The 20,091-nt window shown below is 41.8% G+C and overlaps 1 protein-coding gene across 4 annotated transcripts in view; it reads left to right on the top strand.

Moving 5' to 3' along the window:
• LOC106572513 (rap guanine nucleotide exchange factor 3) overlaps positions 1-20,091 on the top strand; it is a 45,650-nt gene that overhangs the window by 18,102 nt on the left and 7,457 nt on the right. For all 4 annotated transcript variants that reach the window (XR_001321139.2, XM_014146742.2, XM_045696252.1 and 1 more), the window contains 16 exons: positions 3,008-3,114; positions 3,204-3,325; positions 3,583-3,823; positions 3,990-4,074; positions 4,703-4,763; positions 5,853-5,929; positions 6,088-6,234; positions 6,354-6,457; positions 6,945-7,033; positions 8,219-8,297; positions 12,456-12,606; positions 13,029-13,111; positions 13,522-13,552; positions 16,717-16,783; positions 17,046-17,183; positions 18,739-18,836. Coding sequence is in view for 3 of the 4 variants with exons in the window: in XM_014146742.2 (XP_014002217.1) it covers positions 3,008-3,114; positions 3,204-3,325; positions 3,583-3,823; positions 3,990-4,074; positions 4,703-4,763; positions 5,853-5,929; positions 6,088-6,234; positions 6,354-6,457; positions 6,945-7,033; positions 8,219-8,297; positions 12,456-12,606; positions 13,029-13,111; positions 13,522-13,552; positions 16,717-16,783; positions 17,046-17,183; positions 18,739-18,836 (1,680 nt within the window). In the remaining variant the exon portion in view is untranslated. The remainder of the gene's footprint in view (positions 1-3,007; positions 3,115-3,203; positions 3,326-3,582; positions 3,824-3,989; positions 4,075-4,702; positions 4,764-5,852; positions 5,930-6,087; positions 6,235-6,353; positions 6,458-6,944; positions 7,034-8,218; positions 8,298-12,455; positions 12,607-13,028; positions 13,112-13,521; positions 13,553-16,716; positions 16,784-17,045; positions 17,184-18,738; positions 18,837-20,091) is intronic.

Below are 20,091 nucleotides of genomic sequence, written 5' to 3'. Positions count from 1 at the left end.
AATGTCAGCATAAGAACTAGGATTGCAAAGGGTCGGAATCTTTCCATGTGAAGTTAAGCCCTTGAATTTTTGGAATTTTGCTTACATTCATCAAAAAAGTTAGCTTATAACAGTGAACCTTGAGCCATCCTCAACAAGGTTGGAAAGTGACAGTGAAGATGAGGCTTCAGAGTCTGATGTTCAAGAGGTGGACATTGAGGAGGTCCAGGGAGAAGATATGGAAGCCTGAGAGGAAGACAACCAAAGCTTTAGTTTCTAGACTTTCATTTTACAGATGCGATGGATCATTGCCGATCATTCAATATTCCCTTTCTTTTGTTGTTCAGTGAAATCATCCCATGTGAAGAGTCAACTCATTTAATTAATGTTCAATTCGTAACTAAATGTTTTTTAAAATTTCTATTGGAAGGATTTAATCATTTGCAATTATGTCTACTTGTGATAAACTAAAGGGTTTATGTTTCTGTCTCCATTTGATATGGTAAATAAACTCAGCAAAAAAAGAAACGGCACTCTTTCAGGACCATGTCTTTCAAAGATCATTCGTAAAAATCCAAATAACTTCACAGATCTTCATTGTAAAAGGTTTAAACACGGTTTCCCATGCTTGTTCAATGAACCATAAACAATGAATGAACATTCACCTGTGGAACGGTCGTTAAGACACTAACAGCTTACAGATGCATAATAAGTAATGTGAAACTGTGTAGAATTGCAGGAATTGCGTTTTAAAATGTCTTTTAAACAGTAACTCTCACTAATTAAAACAGTAACTCTCACTGAGCCCGAAGAATGAAGTTACCAAACAGTGATTCTTTTTTTTGTGGGCATTACCGCAGACCACATTAGCTATTGTCAGAGACATCCAACCCATAAACCGTTTTAACAGGCCCAGATGTTCAGGGTAAAGCCCTTTTGTGATGCTACACCATTCAAACACAGACATAGCCATCAAAGGCAGACTTTACTTGGTCTCAATAAGACGTTTTTTTATTAATGTTTATCTAAAGCACATAGTCAATCTCTTCCGGAGCTGAAACGTCAAAGAGAGCAGTGAGAGAGTGGGCCACGTCTACAGTAAGTACAGTATGTCATTCACTGGCACTGGCACACCTGTGTGAAAAGTGTTTACTCTGTAACCTGACACATGCCGTCAGAACAATCAAGTGAAGAACTAGACATACAGGATCAATGACACACTGCCTTTCTTTTTTATTGTCTATGATCAAGGTTAGGAAGTGACATTCTGTACCCAGGATGTACTGTAGGAAAGGTTATGTTTTGGTCTGTTTTATTAATAACACTGTGTTTAAGATAGCAAACGGTACACAGCCACAGTAGAAATGCCAGCCTGGTTGCAATGATGATAGGGGATTTATGCATTTGGAGATTATTATCTCAGTGTCAAAGGTCAGAGGTAACCTGCCTAAGGACATGGTGGTAGCTAGTGGTCCCACAGGGACAGTCAGGGCACATGGGAATAGTAGTGACCTCCAGCAAGCACAACCAGTAGAGCCAGTCTGCAGGCCTGGGAATGGGGGGCACATCAGATGCTAGAGGAGAGGCTGAGAGGTTCAGAATGATGCCTACAGTCTTTGAATAAAACAGCCAATGAGAAAACTGGTGGATGAAGGGGAAGAGAAGGGAGGGTTTAGGATCCCTCAGTTAACTTCTCACACAGCAGGTGTGTCTCTATGAACTTCCATTCCTTTGTCCATGGTTCTGAAAACACTTTCTTTGAAATTTTGCTGAGGTCTTTAATACTTGAGTCTGGCTGTATGAGAACCCCAGGTTCTGTCAGGTTATGTTGTCATCGCAGAGGCCTGAGTCGGCAGATCAGTTACGGGTCAAGAGCCAATCATTTCATCCTGAGTGGCGTGGAGCCAGAGCCATTGGCCAGGGCAGGCTAGTGAAAGGAGAGAGAGGCAAAAGGTCCTCACAGGGAAACTGGAATACCACAACCAAGCCAAGTGGAGAGAAAAGCCATAGGAAATGGTGTTCATTGAGTTCAATCTGAATCTCAAGACCACCACCTTGGACAAACAGTGCCCTGAAAGAAGCCCAAGAACAAACAAGCAACTGTGTGAGTCACTAGTGGAATCACAAGACTAGTTTAGGAGCAAGAAATTACAGAGTGGGAGGGAGTGAAAATAAGAAAGGGAGAAGAAGGTGAAAGAGAGTGTTCTAGTTCATTAATAAATCGAGTAAATATTGTTATGTAGTAGTTTGTCACGGACGTTGCGCCTTAACAGGAAAAAGTAGGACAGAGACAGCATAGCAACAGTCACAATGTGTTGTGAGTTATATAAGCTTTGGTCTGCATCACTGATTGCTTTTACACTCTTTTTCTAAATGTTTTATTCCATATCCTGTTTGGGTGGTAGAGCAGGACATAGACAGAGACAGTGGGGGGGTAAAATTAGAAGGGTGTTTACTCTTTATTCTAAATGATCGTGAGAAAGTGGAAGGAAAGTGAAAGCTGTCAGAAAGGAAAAGTTGTCACTATAGCCAAGTGACATCCACCTCTTCTCTCTTATGCGGAGGGAATTTAGTTGTGTGCTTGCCTCCCACACACACAATTAGGGCCCCCGCAAAGAAAAACTCTCCACTCACACTAGTTACGTATGTGACATCACACATGGTCTACTTTCTATAATGCTCCTCTCAGAAGATATGTTTTCTGACACTTGCTTTTCACGTTTCATTCTAACTCCTGCCTGCAGTAGGTCACTGTTGTCACTTATTCTATTGATAAACAAGACCTTCTGTGATATTTCACATTTCTGCTTTATTCCTAGAATCTCCTATCTTAACACATCATATAAAGGATTGTTGGTTGTGTGTCTATAATAAGCATAGAAAGAGACCCATCGTCCAATTATCTTTTGATTTGTACAAAGCCTACATTTCACTTGTATCAAGTATTTTATAAGCTTTCCCTCTCTCTCTCTCTCTCTCTCTCTCCCTATTTCTTTCTCTTTCTCTCTCTCGCTCTCACCCCTTGTAGTTTCTGTCTGATCGTATTCTGAAGGCAGCCAGGGTGGTGTACAGTGCCTTGATAGAGCGTAACCCTGACCTGATCAGAGACAGAAAGCATCACCTGAAGACCTACAGGTATGTATTGGGCCTCCTATATCAATGACTGCAATAACTATTACTTTGTATAGTTCCCTTGTAGAGGTCTCACTCTCTCCTCCTTACAGACAATGTTGTTCAGGGAAAGATCTTGTTGACTGGCTGATGAAGCTAAACAAATGCCTCCAATCAAGGAGCCAGGCAGTTGGAATGTGGCAAGTCCTGGTGGACGAAGGAATCATTGTTCATGGTAAATGAGATTGCTTTTAGATGTGTATATAAAGTAACTGCAATTCTTTCATCAAAGTTAAAATTCTTAATCAAGCCATAGCAGTTTTGGTCACTGTAAATTTTGTGATAGTTATTGTCCTTGTTTTTAACAAGTCCTCACTTTCATTAGAGTGGGTGAGAGTATTATCATCATGTATTATCAAATATGATCAGTGAGAATCAACTCCTCTCTGTGAGTGTAACAAAAACTCAATGTCTCCTATCATCACAATGTAGTGAAGCAAGAGTTAAACTTCCATGACAAAGACACTCAATTTTACCGCTTCCTGGATTCGGAGATTGGACTGAACCACTTGACTAATGAGAAGGATGCACTGAATCACACAGCCAATGAGAATCTCTACCTGAAACACACAACCAATGAGAAGGACCAATCAGACGAAGAGCTGCAGGAGGGTTTGTCGTTATTACTCCAGATGGGTCCAGATGCTCTTCTGACCATGATTTTACGTAAATGGTGAGTTCCATTTTATTATAGTGTGTTTCTGAATCAAGTTTGTTTTACCCTTGAAGTCAAGGGAACAATGAACTTGTATTCTATCCTATCCTATCATAACCCATCCTATTCTAAATCATAGCCTGCGACAGTATTGTAACCTGCCCATATCCCTTCGACTTTGTAGCCCCAGCCAGCGAAGTGCTGAGGACCTGGAAGTGATCTATGAGGAGCTGCTTCATGTCAAAGCTGCTGCTCATCTCTCCACCTCCGTGAGTGACAGCATCCTGTTCTGTCCCTGGGCTGGCTGAGTCCTAAATGTCACACTCTTCCCTATGTAGTGCACTACTTTTGAACAAGGCACATAGGGCTCTAGTCAAAAGTAGTAATAGGGAATATGGTGCCATTTAGGATGCATACAGCCTGAGTCTGGTCAGAAGATGTTCAGAACGTTCTGTAGAAATAAGAAACTGCTACACCATGGGCTGTATTCAAAGTCTCAAGGTAGGAGTACTGATACAGCGTCAGTTTTGCCTCATAGATCATAATGAATAAGATTATTTGGACCGGGGGATCTGATTCTAGGTCAGTACTCCTACTCTTAGACACTTTGTGAATTAAATATGGGCCCAGTTCTTAGAAAGTGGATTGAGCCTCCTGTGGACTAGCAAACCTGCACATGATGACGGTTTCCCGGATCCAGATTAAGTCTACTCCTGGGATGCAAAAGCAATCCTCAATAGAGTATCAAAAGTGGTTTTAAATCCAGGAATCCGTTTAATCTGGGTCCGAGAGGAGGAAGTAACCCTACTGTATGTCCCATAGAGCTTTACACTGCCCCTCCCTCTGACCTCTCCCTGTTCAACACTGTCTTGTTCCCTTTCCTTTTTCCTCTTGTAGGTGCGTAAGGAGTTGGCAGCAGTGTTGGTGTTTGAGTCCCATGCCAAAGCAGGCACAGTATGTGAGTGTGATAGTCTGTAATAGTCATCTGTGATGTTTGTTTGAACTGTGGTGGGCCCACATCACTACCACAGTGCTATAGATGCTCTGTCTCTGTTTCCATCCTCCCCCTCACTGCAGTATACAACTAACCTGTCCTTTAGGCATAACTAATTATTCCTGCCACTGATGTAAAACCAACTGAAACCCACTGGAATATTTCAACATCTTTATCTTGGACAATCAGTCCATTAGATTGTCAGAGAAACTGTGTGTTGGCAGACCTGACAGAAACGTCAACCTAAATGCCGTGTGTACCTTTGTGAACATGGACAAGAAGATACAGATCACCAGTATTTTGCCTCCCAGCCTTTCGTTTTTGTTGGACTTAGTCAGTGGTGTAAAGTACATAAGTAAAAATAATTTAAAGTACTACTTAAGTAGTTTTTTGAGGTATTTGTACTTTACTTTACATTTTATATTTTTGGCAACTTTTACATTTACTTCACTACATTCCTAAAGAAAGTAATGTCATTTTTACTCCATACATTTTCCCTGATACCCAAAAGTAGTCATTACATTTTGACAAGAAAATGGTCCAATTCACACACTTATCAAGAGAACATCCCTGGTCATCTCTACTGCCTCTGATCTGACAGACTCACTAAATACACATGCTTTGTTTGTAAATGATGTCTGAGTGTTGGAGTGTGACCCTGGCTATCCGTAAATAAAATTAAAAACAAGAAAATTGTGCCGTCTGGTTTGCTTAATATAAGGACATTGAAATGATTTATACTTTTACTTTTGATACTTAAGTACATTTTAGTGATTCCATTTACTTTTGATACTTAAGTATATTTAAAACCAAATACTTTTAGACTTTTACTGAAGTAGTATTTTACTGGCTGACTTTCACTTTTACTTGAGTAATTTTCTATTAAGGTTTCATTACTTTTACTCAAGTATGACAATTGAGTACTTTTTCCACCACTGGACTTAGTGCCCTTTGGTACATCATTACCTGTGAAGATGACTGACTTAGATGCTGATGTGTGAGAGAGAGAGACTGGTGTGATTAACCCTGATTATGTGTCTCTGTGTTTCTCAGTGTTCAGTCAGGGAGACAAAGGTACTTCCTGGTACATCATCTGGAAGGGCTCAGTCAATGTCATCACACATGGAAAGGTAAGGCCATTACCCCAAGTATCTTATTTGTTCACAATTCTTTTGTATGCACACTTTTGATAAATATTTGAATACTACATTTGAATTGTATTCACACTGTACTTACAGTTACATACTTATACCTTGTGTGTGTGTGTACGTGCGTGTATGTGATGCAGGGTCTGGTGACGACGTTACATGAGGGAGAAGACTTTGGGCAGCTGGCCCTGGTGAACGATGCTCCCAGAGCAGCCACCATCATCCTGAGAGAGGACAACTGCCACTTCCTACGAGTCGACAAACAGGACTTCATACGCATCCTCAAGGTGGGTTTGGTCACAGCCTGATGTTGTGTACATATCGTATTCATACTGATGTGTACTGTCCTGTGTGCATTCATACAGTATGTGTGTAAGTAGACACAGTCTGTATGACTGTGTTTCAGGATGTGGAGGCTAACACTGTGCGTCTGGAGGAACATGGGAAAGCTGTGCTGGTGCTGGAGAAGGCTGAGTCGACCAATCAGGGAGGGACAGGAAACATCAGCAAGTAAGGCACGCACACCTCTCATACAGCATACTGTATAACAATAGTTAAACAAGCACTTTAGATTCTTCATTCAACCTAAATGAACACACTCATCCAAGGCGTTAATCCAATGTCATGTAAACACATTTCTTTGCTGTAGAGTGTAACACGTTTCAGTACCATTTTTGTGGACAGTGTTGTTAATTGTGGCAGTTACCTGCTCACCTATTGTTGATTCAACACAGAAATGGACTTCAACCCTGTTCAGTTGAATGGACTGCACTTTATCTCACCTCAAGTGTTTTAACAAACGTTGGGTTTAATGAATGTGATGCTGGTGATGCTGACTGACTGCCTCTTTAGTAAAGTGTCTGCCTGTTGCTCTCTACACGCCTACACACATACCTATACTTTCTTCCTCTTCCTGTCTTCTTTTTCTATCTCTCTCTCTCTCTCTCTCTCTCTCTCTCTCTCTCTCTCTCTGTCTCCCTCTCCCACAAACACACAGGTATACGGTGATGTCTGGAACACCAGAGAAGATCCTAGAACACCTGCTTGAGACAGTGAAGTTGGATACTAATGGCAATGATGCTATAGGTATGATGCTATAGGTATGATACTGTAGGTATGATGCTATAGGTATGATGCTATAGGTATGATACTGTAGGTATGATACTGTAGGTATGATACTGTAGGTATGATGCTATAGGTATGATACTATAGGTATGATACTGTAGGTATGATACTGTAGGTATGATGCTGTAGGTATGATACTGTAGGTATGATGCTATAGGTATGATACTATAGGTATGATACTGTAGGTATGATACTGTAGGTATGATGCTATAGGTATGATACTGTAGGTATGATGCTATAGGTATGATGCTATAGGTATGATACTATAGGTATGATACTGTAGGTATGATGCTATAGGTATGATGCTATAGGTATGATACTGTAGGTATGATACTGTAGGTATGATGCTATAGGTATGATACTGTAGGTATGATGCTATAGGTATGATACTATAGGTATGATACTGTAGGTATGATACTGTAGGTATGATGCTATAGGTATGATACTGTAGGTATGATGCTATAGGTATAGCTAAGCTATAGGTATGATGCTATAGGTATGATGCTATAGGTATGATGCTATAGGTATGATACTGTAGGTATGATGCTATAGGTATGATGCTATAGGTATGATACTGTAGGTATGATACTGTAGGTATGATGCTATAGCTATGATGCTATAGGTATGATGCTGTAGGTATGATACTGTAGGTATGATGCTATAGGTATGATACTGTAGGTATGATGCTATAGGTATGATTCTGTATGGCTTGCCTTAGTCCAAACATCTCTCTACTATAGTGGCTGGACCCCTCTATGTCAGTAGACCACTGACATACTCCCACTGTTTTATGTTCAAAGAACAGGAGTACCTCTTTTAAGACACACTATAGTGAGCAATCTGGTGACCAGGATGAACATACAGTAGCTTCACCTCTGAATCCACAGCCAAACTTTAAAGATAGTTTTATGGGAACTGTTTGTTTGGGTCATTCACATGAAACAGCCAACAATGACAGAAAACAACAGGCAGAATCAGGTCAGTCACATTCCTGGCTATTTATTTTATGTCCGCTAAAAGCCAACATCAGATGACTCAAATTGTTCCTGTGTTTTCAGGTAGGAAGCACGGGGACTGCGGGAGGGACACATAATGCCATTAGGCCTTGTTAGTGTGTTATGTGTTGTTCTGTCTGTGTGCCTACAGATCCCTGCGTGAGCGACTTCCTACTGACCCACAGGGTCTTCATGCCCTCCAGCCAGCTCTGCCCGGCCCTACAACAGCAATATCCTTTATGATGATGTAGGTGTGATAATGATGACAATGCCATAAGTTGTTGTGTTTATTTCTATTTACTATGCCTCAATTCAATCAGATCAAGTGTTAACCAGCATTGGCAGACATCCTTATAGCAGATGTTTTGGCACTGTGACTGCGGTATTTTAAATGTTTTTATTTAACCTTTATTTAACTAGGCAAGTCAGTTAAGAACAAATTCTTATTTACAATGACAGCCAAACAGTGGGTTAACTGCCTTGTTCAGGGGCAGAACGACAGATTTTTAATTTGTCAGCTCGGGGATTCGATCTAGCAACCTTTCGGTTACTGGCCCAACACTCTAACCACTGCCGCCCCTATGGGCTGATCTTGTGTGTCACAAACCACCCCTTTCCTTATTATCCCTACCGCGTTAGAAGCTCAAAACGGTAGCAGAAAGTGTAGGCTAATGCATGTTTTCAGTCTAATCGAGGTGTAGAACATAGAATATCAGGCATTCAAGTGCTTGAACTTGTAATACAGATGCATGAACTTCTAACATGGCTGCATGGGATTTCTCAGATTATAAAAAATGTGTGGTTTCGTTGCATCCAATAGTAGTGTCCGTGATAAGATAAAGCAAGGAGCCACTTGTGGATTTGACACATTTGACAGCTCTAACGCAGTTCCACCTCCGAAATCTACTAGAATCTAGCATTTACATTTTGTCTCTATAAAGACACAACAATTTGTTCTTATAAATGGGAAGCCAGCCATGTCGAGGAAACCGACGACTCACTCCTGGACAGGCTAAACACCTTATTCGAGGAAAATACAGAGCCGCCAACGTGGGCACCACCGCTCATGAGGAATGTGAGCTATAAATTTGCATACCGCCCCAACAGATCCACGGATGACACAATCGCCATCGCAATGCACACTGCCCTATCCCATCTGGACATGAGGAATACCTATGTAAGAATGCTGTTCATTGACTATAGCTCAGCCTTCAACACCATAGTGCCCTTCAAGCTCATCACTAAACTTGGAGCCCTGGGTCTGAACCCCGACCTGTGCAACTTGGTCCTGGACTTCCTGACAGGCCAACCCCAGGCAGCAACACCTCCGCCACGCTGATCCTCAACACGGGGGCCCCACAAGGGTGTTTGCTCAGCCCCCTCCTGTACTCCCTGTTCACCCATGACTGCGTAGCCACACACGTCTCCAACTCAATCATCAAGTTTGCAGACGATACAACAGTGGTAGGCCTGATTAACAACAATGACGAGACAGCCATGGCGGAGGGGTGCCAGGAAAATAACCTCTCCTTCAACGTCAACAAAATGAAGGATCTGATTGTGGACTTCAGGAGACAGCAGAGAGAGCACACCCCCATCCACATCAACGGGGCTGCAGTGGAGAGGGTGAAAAGCTTCACGTTTCTCGGCATGGAAAGGGTGAAAAGTTTCACTTTCTCGGCATGCAAATCACTGACAACCTGAAATGGTCCATCCACACAGACAGTGTGGTGAAGAAGGCGCAACAGAAATTTGTCTTGGCCCCCCGATTCACGGCCTGTTCACTCCGCTACCATCAAGAAGGCGGAGACAGTACAGGTGCATCAAAGCTGGGACCGAGAGACTGAAATACAGCTTCTATCTCCAGCTCCTATCAGACTGTTAAATAGTCACCACTAACCGGCCTCCGCCCAGTGCCCTGCCCTGAACTTAGTCACTGTTATTAGCCGGCTACCACTCGGTACTCTACTCTGCACCTTAGAGACTGCTGACCTATGTACAGAGTCATTGAACACTGGTCATACAGTACATTCGGAATGTATTCAGACCCCTTGACTTTCCACGTTACAACCTTGTTCTAAAATTGATTCAATTGTTTGTTTTTTCTCTTCAATCTATACACAGTACCTCATAATAAAACATTTGCATTTTACATTTGAGTCATTTAGCAGACGCTCTTATCCAGAGCGACTTACAGTAGTGAATGCATAGATTTCATTTAAAAAAAAATTCTCCGTACTGGTACATGGAAATATCACATTTACATAAGTATTCAGAGCCTTTACTCAATACTTTGTTTTTAGCACCCTTGGCAGTGATTACAGCCTTGAGTCTTCTTGGGTATGACGCTACAAGCTTAGCACACCTGTATTTGGGGAGTTTCTCCCCTTCTTCTCTGCAGAGAAGCTCTGTCAGGTTGGATGGGGAGCATTGCTGCACAGCTATTTTCAGGTCTCTCCAGAGATGTTCGTTTGGGTTCAAGTCCAGGCTCTGGCTGGGCTACTCAAGGACATTCAGAGACTTGTCCCGAAGCCACTCCTGCGTTGTCTTGGTTGTGTGCTTAGGGTCGTTGTGCTGTTTGAAGGTGAACCTTCGCCCCAGTCTGAGGTACTGAGCACTTTGGGGCAGGTTTTCATCAAGGATTTCTCTGTACTTTGCTCCGTTCTTCTTTCCCTTGATCCTGACTAGTCTCCCAGTTCCTGCCGCTGAAAAACATCCCCACAGCATGATGCTGCCACCACCATGCTTCACTGTGCCAGGTTTCCTCCAGACGTGACGCTTGGCATTCAGGCCAAAGAGTTTAATTTTGGTTTCATCAGACCAGAGAATCTTGTTTCTCATGGTCTGAGACTTTTGGCAAACTCCAAGCAGGCTGTCATGTGCCTTTTACTGAGGAGTGGCTTCTGTCTGCCCACTCTACCATAAAGGCTTGATTGGTGGAGTGGTGCAGAGATGGTTGTCCTTCTGGAATGTTCTCCCATCTCCACAGAGGAACTCTGGAGCTCCGTCAGAGTGACCATCGTGTTCTTGGTCACCTCCCTGACCAAGGCCCTTCTCCCCTGATTGCTCAGTATGGCCGGGCGGCCAGCTCTAGGAAGAGTCTTGGTGGTTCCAAACTTCTTCCATTTAAGAATGATGGCGGCCACTGTGTTCTTGGGGACTTTCAATGCTGCATAAATGTTTTGGTACCCTTCCCCAGATCTTTGCCTCAACATAATCCTGTCTCTGAGCTCTACGGACAATTCCTTTGACCTCATGGCTTGGTTTTTGCTCTGACATGCACTGTCAATTATGGGACCTTATATAGACAGGTATGTGCCTTTCCAAATCATGTCCAATCAATTGAATTTACCACAGTCTCCAATCTGTAAGGACTGACGCTAAATATGAGAAGCAGGTACGGGGAGTTGACATTTAATACAAAACAGACAGGCAACAAACCAGGAACAGTGTCAGCACACAAATAAACAAGCACATATGACAAGTAATGCTGCACAGTGAATAGAGCAGGGAACCAGACAGATATAGGGAAGGTAATGACAGAGGAGATTGAGTCCACGTGAGTCCAATAATCGCTGATGCGCGTGACAGGGAAAGGCAGGTGTATATACTGATGGCAGGAGTGCGTAATGCTGGGGAGAGCGGAAGCAGGCGTGACACAATTAAACATTTCAAGGATTATCAATGGAAACAGGATGCACCTGAGCTCAATTTCCAGTCTCATAGCAAAGGGTCTGAATACTTATGTAAATAAGGTATTTCTGTTTTTTATTTAAAATACATTTGCAAACATAAAAAAAAAAAAAAATTGTCCCGTTGTCATTATTGGGTGTTGTGTTTAGATTGAGGATATATATATTTTTTAATCCATTTAAGAATAAGGCTGGAAAGTATCAAAATGTGGAAAAAGTCAAGAGGTCTGAATACTTTCCGAATGCACTGTATATTCTGGACTCTGACATTGCTCGTGCTGATTTATTTTTTCTTCATAAAAAAAAAAATTGGGGGGGGGGGGATTTGTGTCGATTGTTTTGTGTTCTTAGGTATACTGCACTGTTGGAGCTACAAACATAAGCATTTCGCTGCACCTGCGATAAAATTTGCATAATATGTGTACGTGACCAATACATTTTGATTTAAGTGGATCACATACCCACCATTTGTGGGAGTATTTTTAATTGGTCTGCCAAAAACAAAATGAAAAGTTTTAAATGTTATTAAATTAAATAAATTAACATAATTTAACCAAAGCATCCAGCTCCTCAAACTGAAGAAACAGACTAGTGTCTCTTCAGTCGACAGGAACTCAGACAGTGATCTAGGTCTAGAATAGCTGTGTTAAGTTGTTGGTCAGATGGGTAGGTTCCTTTCCTTAACCCTGAGTGCACTTACCATGCTGAGCCGTCTGAGGGCTCAGAGCTGGAGAAGGCAGCCTACGCCCTCAACACTAAGCAGAAGATAGTGAAGCTGATTGGCCAGTGGGTGGCGCTGTTCAGCCAGATGCTCAAAGACGACCCCATCGCTGTTGACTTCCTGGAGGTGAGTGAGGGTGGTAGTGGGCTTCTCTATGAACACACACAGATATTATGTGTATGTACAGATATATACAGATGTAGGATCTTAATTTGAGACAGTTTGCTACAGCAACAGAAAATGTGAATTATGTGGATATTAATTAATGAAAAAATTGTTGCAGGGGTTGATACATTTTTCGTTAGGGCAAATCAAGACCGACATTTTAAAGTGGAAATTAGAAGCCTTTGTAAACTCTGAATACATTACAAGTTTACATTTCCTGCTGTGCAGAAAAATTCTCAGCAACAAATGAGTGATCAAATGAAGATCCTACATCTGTAGATTATCTACACAGGATCAAAAATAGCAGTCTTATATTAATGTTATTTATCCAAATATAAGGCTCTGAAAAGTAGATAATATAGAACATATTGTATGCATGACAGACGCTGAGGAAAGAGGTGTCAGATGACTCCCGTCTGTCCAGTATGCTGAGAGAGCAGCTCAGAGACAGGAGGAGAACCAGAGTGTGAGTATGAACACATCACCCAGTCAGTCTGTCATATAGAATATCGACCAGGTGAATGAATGAGGTCAAAGGTCAAGATACCTGTTATATGTCATTGGTTGGATTGGATATTAATGGTGTGACTTCAGTAATGTGTAACTTAAGTTATATCTATTTCTATGTACTGTACTCACATTTTGAGAGGCTCACATACCCAACATTTATGGCAGTGTATTTTTTTATCTGTCTACCAAAACAAGGCATCTAGCTCGTCCTGATGAAGAGACGGACTAGTGTTCAATTGACAGAAGCTGAAGCAGCCACATTGTTAACATTATGAAGTATTGTAACCAGGATGATGGGAGTATTTCTAGCATGTAGATTCTAATGCAAATAATTTTGCATTTTTGTATTTTTCAATATCTTTCCAGGCTGGAAAATGGTTTTGGGGCACTGGCAAGAGTAAGTTACTTTATAATAATAATATGCTTATAATGAATAATCTTGGTTAACCCAGAACTAAAATCCTGCGTAATTTGGTCAAATTCTGAAGTTATGTTTTAGTAGACTGTCCACGAGAGTACATGCTCAATAAAGATCACACGCACACATACACTATATATACAAAAGTATGTGGACACCCCTTCAAATTAGTGGATTTGGCTATTTCAACCACACCCATTGCTGACAGGTGTTTAAAATCGAGCACACAGCAATGCAATCTCCATAGACAAACATTGCCAGTAGAATGGCCTTACTAAAGAGCTCAGTGACTTTCAATGTGGCACCATCATAGGATGCCACCTTTCCAAAAAGTAAGTTTGTCAAATTTGTGCCCTGCTTGAGCTGCCCCGGTCAACTGTAAATGCTGTTATTGTGAAGTGGAAACTTCTAGGTGCAACAATGGCTCAGCTGCGAAGTGGTAGGCCACACAAGCTCAAAGAACGGGACAGCCGAGTGCTGAAGCACGTAGCGCTTAAAAATCGCCTGTCCTCGGTTGCAACACTCACTACCGGGTTCCAAACTGCCTCTGGAAGCAACGTCAGCACAAGAACTGCACAAGGAGCTTCATGAAATTGGTTTCCATGGCCAAGTAGCCGCACACAAACCTAAAATCACCATGCGTAATGCCAAGCGTCAGCTGGAGTAGTGTAAAGCTCACCACCATTGGACTCTGGAACAGTGGAAACGTTCGACAGACGAATCTGGGTTTGGTGGATGCCAGGAAAACGCTACCTGCCCCAATGCATAGTGCACACTGTAAAATTTGGTGTAGGAGGAATAATGGTCTGGGGCTGTTTTTCATGCTTTGGGCTAGGCCCCTTAGTTCCAGTGAAGGGAAATCTTAAGGCTACAGCGTACAATGACATTCTAGACGATTCTGTGCAAATTTTTGTGGCAAAAGTTTGGGGAAGGCCCTTTCCTGTTTCAGCATGACAATGCTCCCGTGAACAAAGCAATGTCCATACAGAAATGGTTTGTCGAGATTGGTGTGTGAGAACTTGACTGGCCTGCACAGAGCCCTGACCTCAAGCCCATCAAAAACTTTTGGCATGAATTGGAACTCCGACTGTGAGCCAGGCCTAATCGCCCAACATCAGTGCCCGACCTCGCTAATGCTCTTGTGGCTGAATGGAAGCAAGTCCCCGCAGCAAAGTTCCAACATCTAGTGGAAAGCCTTCCCAGAAGAGTGGAGGCTGATATAACAGGAAAGGGGGGACCAACTCCATATTAATTCCCATGATTTTGGAATGAGATGTTCGACGAGCAAGTGTCCACATACAGTTGAAGTTGGAAGTTTACATACACTTATGTTGGAGTCATTAAAACTCGTTTCAACCACTCCACACATTTCTTGTTAACAAACTATAGTTTTGGCAAGTCGGTTAAGACATCCACTTTGTGCATGACACAAGTAATTTTTCCAACAATTGTTTAAAGACAGGTTATTTCACTTACAATTCACAGTATCACAATTCCAGTGGGTCAGAAGTTTACATACACTAAATTTACAGTGCCTTTAAACAGCTTGGAAAATTCCAGAAAATGATGTCATGCTTTAGAAGCTTCTGATAGGCTAATTGACATCATTTGAATCAATTGGAGGTGTACCCGTGGATGTATTTCAAGACCTACCTTCAAACTCAGTGCCTCTTTGCTTGACATCATGGGGGAATCAAAAGAAATCAGCCAAGACCTCAGAAAAAAAATTGTAGACCTCCACAAGTCTGGTTCATCCTTGGGAGCAATTTCCAAACGCCTGAAGGTACCACGTTCATCTGTACAAACAATAGTACGCAAGTATAAACACCATGGGACCACGCAGCCATCATACCGCTCAGGAAGGAGACGCGTTCTGTCTCCTAGAGATGAACGTACTTTGGGGCGAAAAGTGCAAATCAATCCCAGAACAACAGCAAAGGACTTTGTGAAGATGCTGGAGGAAACAGGTACAAAAGTATCTATATCCACAGTAAAACGAGTCCTATATTGACATAACATGAAAGGCCGCTCAGCAAGGAAGAAGCCACTGCTCTAAAACTGCCACAAAAACGCCAGACTACGGTTTGCAACTGCACATGGGGACAAAGATGGTACTTTTTGGAGAAATGTCCTCTGGTCTGATAGAACTGTTTGGCCATAATGACCATCGTTTTGTTTGGAGGAAAAAGGGGAGGCTTGCAAGCCAAAGAACACCATCCCAGCCGTGAAGCACGGGGGTGGCAGCATCATGTTGTGGGGGTGCTTTGCTGCAGGAGGTATTGGTGCACTTCACAAAATAGATGGCATCATGAGGAAAGGAAAATTATGTGTATATATTGAAGCAACATCTCAAGACATCAGTCAGGAAGTTAAAGCTTGGTCGTAAATGGGTCTTCCAAATGGACAATGATCCCAAGCATACTTCCAAAGTTGTGGCAAAATGGCTTAAGGACAACAAAGTCAAGGTATTGGAGTGGCCATCACAAAGCCCTGACCTCAATCCCATAGAAAATGTGTGGGCAGAACTGAAAAAGCGTGTGCCAGCAAGGATCCTACAAACCTGACTCAGTTACACCAGCTCTGTCAGGAAGAATGGGCCAAAATTCACCCAACTTATTGTGGGAAGCTTGTAGAAGGCTACTCCAAACGTTTGACCCAAGTTAAGCAATTTAAAGGCAATGCTACCAAATACTAATTGAGTGTATGTAAACTTCTGACCCACTGGGAATGTGATGAAAGAAATAAAAGCTGAAGTAAATCACTCTCTCGACTATTATTCTGACATTTCACATTCTTAAAATAAAGTGGTGATCCTAACTGACCTAAGACAGGTAATTTTTACTAGGAATTGTGAAAAACGGAGCTTAAATGTATTTGGCTAAGGTGTATGTAAACACCTGACTTCAACTGTACGTCTGGTCTTGTAGTGTACTTCTGCTCCTCTGGTTATTACCACATTACATGCCCCATTTACTTAGGCAGATTGTGAGATAACAGAACAATGCAAGTCCTCAGAAATTCTGGAAAAGTAGACAGCATATAATGCCTCTCTGAGCTAAAAGATATAAAAGCATAAAAAACATAGAAAAATTAAAAGCCACACTTGTGGCTGATGTATTCTGTGTGTTGTTTGTCACCATCAGTTTGACTGGTTCTCTAGTTGTGAGGAGCCAGTAGGGAAGTGCCTGCCAATCAGATCACAGGACAAAGGTCAGTGAGACTACTACGAGTAATGTCAACCATAGCATGATAATAACTACGTCTTGAATAGTATGGTAATGTCTTGAACTATACCTTTTCTATAATGACACAAAAGGCTAAATGTTTTACTGTTTATTGCTATTGGTTAACCATTGTAACCATGCCCCACTGTAACCATGAAAGGCACTTACAGATTGGTCGGTATTAATTATTGTTTCTATACTTTATTTTAATGCCAAAATGTCTTCTCCCATGTCTCTGTGTTTCCTAGTATTGTATGAGATATTTCGGCCAGACCATACATCAGTCACTCTGATGCTGCCGGTGAACAGCTCTGTTCAGGAAGTGATGTCATCGCTGATAAACCCAGGAGGAGACCACGTCCTGGTCAAAATGAATTCCATGGGAGGTGGGTGGCTCTTCATGTCATCTGGAAGCAATTTGAATCCCTTTTCTAAGATACAACTGTACAGGATATGCAATAAAGGCGCTGCATGGTCAATCCAACATCTGTATTGGCCGTGCAGCATTTACGGTGATACGGCCTCTGCAGAAGTCAGGGCATTCATACTTCTTGCTCTTCGCGGAGCAGCACAGAGCTGTTGTGAAGGATGTTGTGTTTATACAGGACCTCCCACCCTCACCTACTGTCAACCAATCATGCCAATGTGGAACTATACGGAGCCCTCTGTATCGTTACAAAATTAGCGAGGCGCACAGCGATGCAGTACGGAGCTTGATTTGGCCTCTGCATGCCTCCGGAGGCTTTGCTATTGTGTCACACCCTCCATACGAAGCCTCCAACCACATTTTCAGATCGAGCATAAATTAGATTTTAGTTCCCTATCAGTTAATAGACTTGGTACAACACTATTCATAACGTTACGATTTTATATACACTACCGTTCAACATTTTGGGGTCACTTAGAAATGTCCTTGTTTTTGAAAGAAAAGCACATTTTTTTGTCCATTAAAATAACATCAAATTGATCAGAAATACAGTGTATACTTTGTTAATGTTGTACAAGTTTATCATTTTAAAAGACTAATTGATCATTTGAAAACCCTTTTGCAATTATGTTAACACAGCTGGAAACTGTTGTCCGGCAAAAAAACTGGCCTTCTTTAGACTAGTTGATTATCTGGAGCATCAGCATTTGTGGGTTCGATCTGTTTCTCAAACTAGACACTCTAATGTACTTGTCCTCTTGCTCAGTTGTGTACCAGGGCCTCCCACTCCTCTTTCCATTCTGGTTAGAGACAGTTTGTGCTGTTCTGTGAAGGGAGTAGTACACAGTGTTGTACGAGATCTTCAGTTTCTTGGCAATTTCTCACATGGAATAGTCTTCATTTCTCAGAACAAGGATAGACTGACGAGTTTCAGAAGAAAGATCACTGTTTCTGGCCATTTTGAGCCTGTAATTGAACCCACAAATGCTGATGCTCTAGATACTCAACTAGTCTAAAGAAGGCCAGTTTTATTGCTTCTTTAATAAGAACAACATTTTTCAGCTGTGCTAACATAATTGCAAAAGGGGTTTTCAAATGATCAATTAGCCTTTTAAAATGATAAACTTGGATTAGCTAACACAATGTGCTATTGGAACACAGGAGTGATGGTTGCTGATAATGGGCCTCTGTATGCCTATGTAGATATTCCATAAAAAATCTGCCGTTTCCAGCAACAATAGTCATTTACAACATTAACAATGTCTACACTGTATTTCTGATCAATTTGATGTTATTTTAATGGACAAAAAAATTGCTTTTCTTTCAAAAACAAGGACATTTCTAAGTGACCCCAAACTTTTGAACGGTAGTGTATGTACATGTTCAAGTTTTTGTAATATGTAAATGTGATATTAAGGTATGTTTTATTGAAAGAATGTGTAGCGCTCAGTGAGTGTTGATACGTTGGGGTGTGTCTGTGAGCTGTGTTAAATGGTTTGTGTTTGCTGTATCAGACAGGACTCAGCTGAAGCTGGATACCACAGCAGTCTACACCTCTCTGGGGTTGAATGAGAGACTGTTCCTCTGCTCTGCCAGCCAGGTGGAACAACTGGTGAGTCTTAACCTCCCCTCATCACCTACTTATCCATTTGTCTGCTGTAAAAAAAAAGATGTACCTTTATTTAACTAGGCAAGTCAGTTAAGAACAAATTCTTATTTTCAATGACGGCCTAGGAACAGTGGGTTAACTGCCTTGTTCAGGGGCAGAACAACAGATTTTTACCTTGTCAGCTCGGGGATTCAATCTTGCAACCTTTCGGTTACTAGTCCAACGCTCTAACCACTAGGCTACCTGCCGCCCAGTCAGAGATCAGTAGCTCACCACTGCTTATCAATATAAGATAACGTAGCCAATACTATACAACAGTGTAACTCCAAGATTAAATGGTTTGACTATAGTCTAGATCAGTGGTTCCCAAACTTTTTATAGTCCCGGACCCCTTCAAACATTCAACCTCCAGCTGCGTACCCCCTCTAGCACCACGGTCAGCGCACTCTCAAATGTTTTTTTGACATCATTGTAAGCCTGCCACACACACACTATACAATTCATTTATTAAAACATAAGAGTGTGTTGTCACAACCCGGCTCATGGGAAGTGACAAAGAACTCTTATAGGACCAGGGCACAAATAATAATTTTGCTCTTTATTTAGCCATCTTACATATGACTATATTTGTTCATCGAAAATTGTGAATAACTATTGGAGAGAGTCTCGGTCTTAAATCATTTTATACACACAGTCTGTGCCTGTATTTAGTTTTCATGCTAGTGAGGGCCGAGAATCCACTCTCACATAGGTACGTGGTTGCAAAGGGCATCAGTGTCTTAACAGCGCGATTTGCCAAGGGTAGGATACTCTGAGCGCAGCCCATTCCATTCTGGTTAGAGACAGTTTGCGCTGTTCTGTGAAGGGAGTAGTACACAGCGTTGTACGAGATCTTCAGTTTCTTGGCAATTTCTCGCATGGAATAGCCTTCATTTCTCAGAACAAGAATAGACTGACGAGTTTCAGAAGAAAGGTCTTTGTTTCTGGCCATTTTGAGCCTGTAATCCAACCCACAAATGCTGATGCTCCAGATACTCAACTAGTCTAAAGAAGGCCAGTTTTATTGCTTCTTTAATCAGAACAGTTATCAGTTGTGGTAACATAATTGCAAAATTGGTTTTTAATGATCAATTAGCCTTTTAAAATGATAAACTTGGATTAGCTAACACAATGTGCCATTGGAACACAGGAGTGATGGTTGCTGATAACGGGCATCTGTACGCCTATGTAGATATTCCATTAAACATCTGCCGTTTAC

The sequence above is a fragment of the Salmo salar genome, chromosome ssa15 (genome assembly GCF_905237065.1).
Source record: "Salmo salar chromosome ssa15, Ssal_v3.1, whole genome shotgun sequence".
Classification (NCBI taxonomy): domain Eukaryota; kingdom Metazoa; phylum Chordata; class Actinopteri; order Salmoniformes; family Salmonidae; genus Salmo; species Salmo salar.
The sequence above is the reverse complement of the archived record's forward strand: the minus strand, read 5'-3'. Positions and strand labels throughout refer to the sequence as shown.